We start from the raw sequence: 9,130 nt of genomic DNA, 5'->3' as shown, positions 1-9,130 counted from the left end.
AGGTCTGGTTGCAACTACTAAATCTCTAATCTGTCTTATCCAATTCTAGCAAGATGAATCATTGTCGGAAACTGAGGACTCCCTTGACGATCGGTGTACGGAACATGGCAGTCGGGTATGACTACAAAATCTCACACAAGAAGTGTTGGTTTGAAGACACTGAAAAGAGTAAAACTGTGGTAAAGATACCTTACAAACAGAGAGAAGAGAACATGACTTTGAAGGATAGGTGGCACGAAAGCACTGTGGAGAAGATATTTGAGAATCACCATACGATTGTGGCTTTCCACATGAAATACATGCCGAGAGTCATGTACGAGTAAGTAATCTAACTGATACGTGATAGTATACTTTCTTAACAGTGGCATATCCAACAAGCGTAGCACTAATGTAGAGATTGTTCTCTCACAAGTTCGTGGCGCCGATATAACCTAGGATAATGCCCATAGTTTTTCTAATAGCACAGGGGCAATTAATGGCCTTTGTTTTTGTCCTTAGTTTAAGGGGAGTTAGCAAAGGGTTTGCTTGTCACAACAAAGCAAGAACCCTCTACTTGCTATGCTCATGAATAAAAGACTCCTTCGTTTGTGTTACATTAAGATTACAAGTTACCATGAACGTACTGTTCACTGAGAAAACTGACAAAGTGCAAAGGAATAGTCACATGTTTATCTAAAATGCAACTTAATTTCAGGCAGAAGCTAGACTGGGGTTTGTTAGACTCGCTAGTGGGAACGAGCGTCCAAGGCAACTACTATCCACGACATAGTGTGGTGAAATACCTGAGAAGGTCCAGGTTTCTTCACATGATACCGCTATTCCAACACAACACTGGAATACTTTACACTAATGATGTTAATGAGGTCCATGCTATCTGCAAGTATGAACCTTTTTATCTACCGTGCACTTATTGTTATCTTTATCGAATTAAATTCAATACGCCACAGGAAATCGCTATATTTCTCCATTATTTCTTCAATCATAATTATTTATTGGCATATCCGGTACAGGGCATTGATGAAGACTCAGTACACTAAACATTTGATATTGGGTGGTCTAATCAACGGTAAACTCTATGGTCCCAACACGTTTGTCGAGATTGCGGAAATGGACGACTTACAAACTGGTAAGTTAATTCAATTAAGATTTAAGACAAATATGAAACGGGAACCTTAACTTTCAAATTCATCCCTTCGCCCTTGGGTTAAAAGCCAATTATCATTGAAACAATATTAAAGTTTCATATTCGTGATTCATTGACCCGTTTTTTTCTACAGAACAAGCCAAATTGGTCGGATTGCTCTCATCTGCCGGCACAAGTCTGGTACAGACTCTTTCACAACCCTCCGCTATGTTATCTCTAGTTTTAGACCACAGAAGCAAGAAGCCCGAGAGCTAAGATTTTGATGTTAATAATTTTTAATGTTTATAATTTGGATCCTGGGCAGCAGCTGTAGAAATTGTCTCAATTTTCAATGAGATTTTGCGAACATCAGTGATGTAACTTTGGGATCAAAGCCATTTGAATTCCGACGTATGCTTACCAGCTACGAAATTGTCAATTTTATTCTGAGATTTGAGATGTTTTTACGATGACGATTTACGTGGCGAATAATTTTCGTTGGTTTCGCTTTTTACCTAGTAAAACTTTACTCTTATTTGAGGAATCCCAAACAGTCGATGGCAAAAAACGAAAAATAGCAACGATCCCCCTAACATATTATTGTATATTTTGTTAATTTTACTGAGATGTGATCACAAAGTAAATTCTTTCCTCGTCTATGCTGTGAGAAAGTTGATATTGCATTATACTCTTTTTCCAGCATTTAAATGCTTGCATTTAACCTGGACAGACGTTAAATTGAAAGTAATAATCTTCATAGTGTTACTGTTAGGTATTTGATAAAAGCTTTCTGTCTTCCTGATAACTTATTATATTCTTATTAATGTCACGAAGTGTACAAACTAAAGTTACTCTTCTTTTCTAACAGAATAGTGTACTATTTTATTCGTGCGTCTTATAATTTGGAATTCGTTAAGTCATTCACTCTATAATTAACCTATAGCTTCCTGACAGCGGCAGTTCTCATTTGTTTAAGCATGATTTTACTTGACAAAACTCACTATTCCTTACTATCATTAGAAAATGCTATGTAAAAGGTCACTATCTCTGATAAAAGCCAGCTGTAAAGCAACTTCAGCTCAAATTCCCTTCAGAACCCTATCAGTCAGTAGCAATGAGGTAAACTCCGTTCATTATTTTTATTTTGTGCTGCAATCCGAGAAATACTCTGATATGCTTGTTTAAATAGAAAATTCATCATTTTGAATTTGACAATAAATTCCGTTTCGTTGAACCTAACCTCCATGATCCAGGTTGCCACGAGTACGGAACCAAACGAGGTTTCAAGTAGCGATTTAACAAGACCAATGCCACTGTCACCTCACTTCAAACCTATAACCAGGAAGGAAATATCGCTGGAAACTATTTGGCGTGAGTGACAATTCATTTTTGACATACTGACTGATTAAACCCCACATTGGGAGACATGTGCGAGTCCGTTATAAATTAATCGTCAAACCTTTCACAGTTTTACGTGATTTCAGCTCACAAGGACTCCATCAGAAAAATGTATGCTGAAGCTAATGATCGGGACAAAAAATACGTAACAAAAGAAAAAGGCGATCTGATTTCGAACCACAGCAATGTTCAGGAAGTTATCAAGCGGCCAGAGGTAAGTAAATTATGTCATTTTTCAACTAACCGAAACCGAGTATTGTATGTAAGACATGTAAAATGTTTTGGACCAAAACCAAACTGTCAAAAAAATAGACAGCGGACAATACTATCAGTTTCAAATCTTTACGTCTCCGCTCAGGTTCAAGCTTTTATCGACAATCTGGAGACGAAGTTTCTGGGCGAGGTAGCACAAAGAAATGAGGAGGCTGATGAATTCAGGGCAGAAGTGGGTCAAGTCGGTGTTTATCCGGAGTGCTTACTCGGCCTCGATCCTTTCAACTACATAAGAGAGGTGATTGTTTATTTTTAAACTCTCCACTTCACTGTTTGATATATGAGTATTCTATTACTGTCGCTATGTTTACAATGTAAAGCCATATATTTATAATGTAAAAATTCTTTACAAATTTTGATATAACTTCTGTTCAGGAAGAAATGTTTGACGAGTTCAATGACGCAGAGTTCCCTCTCGGAATTGATGATCTGGTATCAACAAGTGAACCTGTCAACAAAGTTCCTCTCAGAACTCCTGTAGATTTCGCTTATCTCGTTAAAAATGAAGGAGTCCTTCAGGGGACTGGGGAGTTCTTCAAAGTCTTCTTTGGGCAGGTGAATAGCTTTTTATTGGACTTGGAGCTGGCCTCTGATTTTTTGTGGCATTTAAATTGATTAGTTATTCGGATTGCGAGCGTGTCTCTGACCACAATATAACTTAGGGCAAAGCATCGTTCCTGGCTAAGTATGGAAGTTTGAAAAACAGAGGATACGATCACAATTTATCGGACCGATCATTTAGGGGCAAGAACCTTGCAGCTCAACTTCAAGAGGTAAAATTTACTTATATTAATTTTGATGATTGGGATGAAATAGGTAGATTTGTTGCTATTATGCTATATGTCTTGTATCTTAAAAGGAAAACACGTTTGTATTATTGTAAATTACACATTACACAACTGGTAGGGGAAAATCGTCGCATTTCCTTAATCTCTAACTGTTACGATCGTCTAATATCATGTAGATCGTAACAAAAAACTAATTCTCATCGCCTAACATCTCACTTTTCCCTGCTAGAGATACCTGAAACATTTCGACCTGATAGCAAATGAACGGTGGGAAGTACTGCTTGACTATATGGCAGATTTTAAAGCAATCGATATGATGAACAAGTGTAACCAATCGGAACCGGAAGTTGTGAAGTCCTGGTTTACTGTTAACTTCATCAAGAACAACAAGAAACCTAAGATATTGTCTCATTTCGAAGTCCCTTATGAAGACAAGAAATTTGTTCAGGTTTGCTTCTTCAGTATTTTTAACTTGAGCTGTAGAGTGATAAGTGATCATGATGTCAATCGAGATAGTGTATCTTTACTCTTTAACACTGAAATTATATGGCTGGTTATACGTGTGCATCATATATCATGTAAAACATTAACTCAGGTGTTAGTTAAATTTGATATGGAAGTTGAGTGTCTGAACTTTGACGAAGACAGAAACGCATCATTCGGTCAGCACAATATGGTTCATTATGTAATCTTCGAACGAAACCTTAAAGATTTCCTCTCGACATACAGAATTATTGACAAGGTATTGTATTCTATTCGTTACATTTATTTTAAAAGTTAACCTCCGCATACATTCCTCTCGATTTACTACGAGGAATAGTTTAAGACATTTCGTGCGTATACTAAGAAGCTAAGACTTGTCACGTTTAGCCACGTGTCTCACGTGCCTCATGTCTGTTAATTATCCCCTTTTGTATTGCCTTCTATCAAGGCAATGGAAAATTATCGCGTATATTTGTGAATAGTATCTTCATTTCATGATATCATAGTTTAAAGCTTCACCTGTCGTTCTTTTGACACAACATAATATTCACAGGTGTCAGAAAAAGATCTGAAGCGCTTCAAACGCAACAAGTTGGAAGTGCAGCAGGATGATGACGAGGAATAGATTATAAAACATTTCTAGCCGAAATTTTCACCATGCAAGATATCCAATATCCATGCAAGAACATTAAATAAATTAATGCAAGTTGGAACTTTTGGATGTTTATTTTGAGGGATATTGGAGCTTTATATTTCAATGTTTTTGCATTTTGTATTATTAATTTATTAAAATTTTTGAGCGAAAGGTTTGAAAACTTCTACCTACTTTAAAATGGCGTTTTACTTAGACACATGCAAGTATGTATTACTATTAGTAATGCTTTCAATACAGCTACATTGACGCAATGTCTATAAAGTAATTTTAACTATTGATCTTTGCACTCGCCGCTAAATATATAAAAAGAGTTGACTGCCTTCAATGTTTTAGACAAAATTGCAAAACCTTTTTATATGTTGTCGAATAACACGACCATCAGTCCATCTATTTCAGGTAACAGATGTTTTGGTTGCCATGACCTTTTTCTCCGTTGCTAAGACACCCGCCACGAGTGCCCCTATCCTATTTCAAAAAGAAAGGTGATATCTACAGCTGAACATATGTAAGTCCCTATGTCCACTGTGTATTATATTTTTCGTCATGACCAGAATCGCAAAATTGTATCACACTTCAAGTGGTAGATTTTCTTCTGTTCAATATCCATATCAGTCAACTTTAAGAATGGTTCCATCTAATTTCATATAATGCGATACAATAAGTTCCACAGTGAAATGGCTCTGCATAACAACTCACATTTAAGAGTGCGATGAGCAATACTCATTGCTAAATGAAAGTACTTGAGAGCCCGTTTGACTGTGAAGTTTCACAATTCAGTTGGACGTGTTTCCAATTGCGTTTTAAATAGAACGAGCTTGCAAATCTTTGCTTGTTAATTTAGGAGAAACTGTTATGCAAACGATGAGTGCTATGCTACATTTATCTTGTAGTTTAATATATTATGTAGTTTAATTTGAATTGTATGCCACCTTTTACTAGCGCGAGCGGCATTGGATATAAAATAATTTTTAAACTTTTGTGATTTCCTTAAATCGCTTCACAAGGCCCAACTTTATAACAACCGCCTCGTTCGTCTTTAAGAAATCTGTTAAAGTTGACAAGTATTTGCTTATAATTTGTGCTTACCAGGCTGTTATTATTAATATTAGCCACGTCTTGTGATATTATCTTGATATGATCGCCACTAGTACTGCTCCCTCTGAGCCCCCTGCTAAGGAAATGACCGTGTTTGGCCATCACGCGGCTATCAGGAGTCTACACACCATGAAACCTACCTTCAACGAATCTTATTTACTCCTGACACGTCAGTTTGAGGGAAGGGTGGAGCCTAAAAAGGAGGGACAAGTCTTCAGGGTGATGCAGTGGAACATGCTTGCTCAGGGTTTAAGATTGTTGAAACTAACGCCTTTTTAAAATCAAGCTTACTTTTTTCCAATACTTTTTTCGATGCTACGATCGTTATTTGGATCGCGGTTCAAGCTGGATTGTAGCTCGCACATCTATATTTCATAGAATTTTTGCATCTGTGCATGATGATACCACGTTTAACATAGCAATTTAGATTTTCGCTGGTTTTTGTAAACTTATGTTAGTATCTCAGGTCTGACCGCGTCCAATGCTCGTAAAAACTTCTGCAAAACTCCTCCAAGATGGCTCGAATGGGAAACTCGAAGGTAACCACAACTTCATCTTGAACCATTAGAAATTACGTACAGTAACACAGCTTGGCATACCTTAATTAAGTTGTACTCTAAACGATCTCTTCATAAATTTAAACTGATCGTGATCCAATCTTGAGTCTTGTCACCCTTCTTCAACCTAATTCATCTAGTGCAATTTTTATTATTCACTTGTGTGACTGTCAACTATGGTCAGTTCTACCCTAGGTATTTGTTACTGATGGAGATATTGAGTTACATGCCGGACGTAATCATCCTCCAGGAGTGTGACAGATTCGAGTTTTTTGACGTGAAACTGCGAGAATTCGGTTCGTAGACACTTTGTTAAGAATTGGATTTTATTCTATTCGGTGTTCTATTTCTGACTCTAAGTTGTAAGTGAAAATTTGAACTTAGGAGATATTACCTTACATAGTTTACATAGGTTGTCATGATTCATCTTCACAGGGTACAAGGGAAAATTCCACGAAAGACCCTTTTCTCCTTGTGTTGATGTTACGGATGATGACGAAGGAAAACCTGACGGATGTGCTATCTTCTACCACACGTTAGTTATAGTACTCACCAACTACATTGTACATTATACATTGTACATTGTACAATGTACAAGCAACCCTCGTCCCCTCGCATGGGGTGTAATTGGGTACACTTTATGTACTCACGAGCATTCGATATAATTTTTTTTTTTTTTTTTTTTTTTCTTTTCAATATGCAACCTACTAAAACCAATGGGGCCCTCCCCGGGGTCATTACTCTCGCATTTGCGAGAGTCGTCTCAAAGGTGTGAAAGTAGGTCAAGATTTGTTCACACCAAGCCCTAGCATCGCTATTTGCTGACCATCTGCCTTCACTGAAGGTATGTTTTTAGAGAGTGGAGGCCGACCGTCAGCTTGGGATGCAGGGCCAAGTGGTCAACAACGTCAAGGCTCCCTTCCACATGGGCCATGTTGGTTTTGGCAGATACTGTGGTAATAAGATATGAAGTGAATGAGTGAAATGAAGTGATTGAAAAGGGTTTAAAAGAGGAAGAGCTTGTAAGGTAGTTTAGGAATGGAAGGAATCAGGGCATGTACTACAAAAAACAGTTAGTAGTACTGTAAGATAGTAACAATAACCATTGATAATAAAATAACAAAGACAGCAATATATAATATAGCAATTCGATATAATTCTGGCGAACTTAAGTTGTCGAACTATAGTACGTGAATCTTATCTAACAGCTCTTCACTTCAGAGAGAGGTTTAACCTGGTAGAGTTTGTGCAGAGACAGCTAGTAAACCAGATGCAGCACAGCACCAGCACTCTGGCATTTGCTCTGAAGTTGGAGTTTGTGGAGGATAACCAGCCCCTACTTGTTGTAAACACCCATCTTAAAGGTAGCTCCAGTGAATATTTAGCTCCTTTTGAAATGAATTTCAGGGGAACTTTGTTATCAATGTTAGGTTTGTGAGGTTAAATTCATTGTGAGTCAGTTTTGACGGTAAAAGTAAAGGACACAGAATTAATCATTGAGAAAAAGCAGCAGTTATAGTCATGTTCCCCACTTTCCCCTACAGGAGGCCCTAAAACCGAGCAGACAAGATACGAGGCATGTATTGATCTGAGTAACTTCATAGCAGAACATTCCGGACCTCAAGAAATAGTGATCTTGGGGGCTGATCTTTGTGAGAGTCCCTCACAACGAGGATACGATCATCTCATCGCCAAGTTTAAGGTTTAAAGTTCTAAACAAAGTTATTATTTTTAAGACCAACTAATAAACCATGACCAAAGATTTAAAACTTAGAAAAATTCGTTATATAAATAGAAGAGTACTTATACTGGGATAAAAGGTTGGTTTTAATAAAGTTTTAACAAAAGTTTCGATATAATCATATTCGACAATGTAGGAAATAATCGGATTCTTAATTTAAAGGACGCGTACAGTTTTGCTCTGGAAGGTAAACATCCGTCTTTTACCACCTGGAGGCTCAGACCCACGGGAGAGGAGAAATACACCAATGATTATATCTTTTACGACGACGTAAAACTCAGGTATTTTGTTAATTGTTTTCTTCGGTTACTTTAAACTTTATAGCTCATATTTAAAAATTGTCCAATAAGAATATTACATGATCAGCTGATCCTCAATCGAACTACGTGATTAAATTTGTCCATTTGTACTATCCTATAACAGTTTAAACTCCGCTCTTATCAGAGTCCTGCAAGCGCTAGCTACCCCTCCTGACTCAACCGTTGGAGAATACAAACTGCCCAATCGGTTCTGTGGGTCTGATCACATCAGTTTGGTTTGTGACTTCCAGCGTATCATGGCCAGCGATTGAGCGGACTGGTGTCCTATGATGGTAGCGTAAATATGCATCAAGATAAAGCATGTCAGAATTCCAGGAGGAGTCGCACACCACCCTTATTAATGAGGATGTCGTATCACAGTGTCGCGCTGTGCTGGAATTCATACCGATAAAGGACTGAAAGGCTGATCAAGCGCAATTAACAATACCAGTAAAACTGGCTGAACTGTGAAGGACTTGCGTTGCAGACGAGTATTAGACGACGCATTATTATATCGCAATTTGTCGTCTGAGTTCCGCTGTTCTATTTTTGTGTGAGTGGATAGACTTGATGATCTTAATAATATGTCTTGTGGAGTTCTCTGCCATTTAGAGGACGGTATACGAGTGCTTTTTTAAGAGTGGTTGTTTCGATTTTAGTGGTTTTGGGAGCACTTTGTGTATTTGTCTGTCTACTATTATGAGTTTTTTTTGTAGAA

At 37.6% G+C, this 9,130-nt stretch overlaps 3 protein-coding genes across 3 annotated transcripts in view; all 3 read left to right on the top strand.

Moving 5' to 3' along the window:
* LOC134815774 (uncharacterized) overlaps positions 1–4,895 on the top strand; it is a 49,053-nt gene extending 44,158 nt beyond the window's left edge. The window contains exons 2-10 of the mRNA XM_063824364.1: positions 2,144–2,242; positions 2,377–2,494; positions 2,608–2,735; positions 2,880–3,032; positions 3,170–3,349; positions 3,457–3,567; positions 3,812–4,030; positions 4,178–4,324; positions 4,619–4,895. Coding sequence (XP_063680434.1) covers positions 2,147–2,242; positions 2,377–2,494; positions 2,608–2,735; positions 2,880–3,032; positions 3,170–3,349; positions 3,457–3,567; positions 3,812–4,030; positions 4,178–4,324; positions 4,619–4,690 — 1,224 coding nt within the window. The 5' untranslated portion in view covers positions 2,144–2,146 and the 3' untranslated portion in view covers positions 4,691–4,895. The remainder of the gene's footprint in view (positions 1–2,143; positions 2,243–2,376; positions 2,495–2,607; positions 2,736–2,879; positions 3,033–3,169; positions 3,350–3,456; positions 3,568–3,811; positions 4,031–4,177; positions 4,325–4,618) is intronic.
* LOC134815775 (uncharacterized) lies at positions 48–2,007 on the top strand. Its single transcript, XM_063824365.1, has 4 exons — positions 48–319; positions 695–880; positions 1,011–1,126; positions 1,278–2,007. Exons 1-4 carry the CDS (start codon positions 54–56, stop codon positions 1,397–1,399), a joined length of 690 nt encoding a protein of 229 aa, XP_063680435.1. The 5' UTR covers positions 48–53; the 3' UTR covers positions 1,400–2,007.
* Positions 4,896–5,768: 873 nt separating the features above from the next.
* On the top strand, positions 5,769–9,130 carry LOC134815222 (nocturnin-like). Its single transcript, XM_063823738.1, has 8 exons — positions 5,769–6,062; positions 6,282–6,354; positions 6,568–6,668; positions 6,808–6,907; positions 7,594–7,736; positions 7,917–8,074; positions 8,276–8,394; positions 8,558–9,130. The coding sequence occupies exons 1-8, from the start codon at positions 5,855–5,857 to the stop codon at positions 8,682–8,684; spliced, it is 1,029 nt and encodes a 342-aa protein (XP_063679808.1). The 5' UTR covers positions 5,769–5,854; the 3' UTR covers positions 8,685–9,130.

Source organism: Bolinopsis microptera, chromosome 5 (assembly GCF_026151205.1).
Source record: "Bolinopsis microptera isolate Bmic1 chromosome 5, MBARI_Bmic_1.0, whole genome shotgun sequence".
Taxonomy (NCBI): Eukaryota; Metazoa; Ctenophora; class Tentaculata; order Lobata; family Bolinopsidae; genus Bolinopsis; species Bolinopsis microptera.
The sequence above is the reverse complement of the archived record's forward strand: the minus strand, read 5'-3'. Positions and strand labels throughout refer to the sequence as shown.

Excerpts from the sequence above, each read along its gene's own strand:
- LOC134815222 (XM_063823738.1), top strand. The coding sequence starts at position 5,855 with ATGATCGCCACTAGTACTGCTCCCTCTGAGCCCCCTGCTAAGGAAATG. Across the intron at positions 7,737-7,916 it reads TGTAAACACCCATCTTAAAG|GAGGCCCTAAAACCGAGCAG; the intron begins GTAGCTCCAGTG and ends TTTCCCCTACAG. Across the intron at positions 8,075-8,275 it reads ATCTCATCGCCAAGTTTAAG|GACGCGTACAGTTTTGCTCT; the intron begins GTTTAAAGTTCT and ends CTTAATTTAAAG.
- LOC134815775 (XM_063824365.1), top strand. The coding sequence starts at position 54 with ATGAATCATTGTCGGAAACTGAGGACTCCCTTGACGATCGGTGTACGG. Across the intron at positions 320-694 it reads ATGCCGAGAGTCATGTACGA|GCAGAAGCTAGACTGGGGTT; the intron begins GTAAGTAATCTA and ends ACTTAATTTCAG. Across the intron at positions 881-1,010 it reads GAGGTCCATGCTATCTGCAA|GGCATTGATGAAGACTCAGT; the intron begins GTATGAACCTTT and ends TATCCGGTACAG.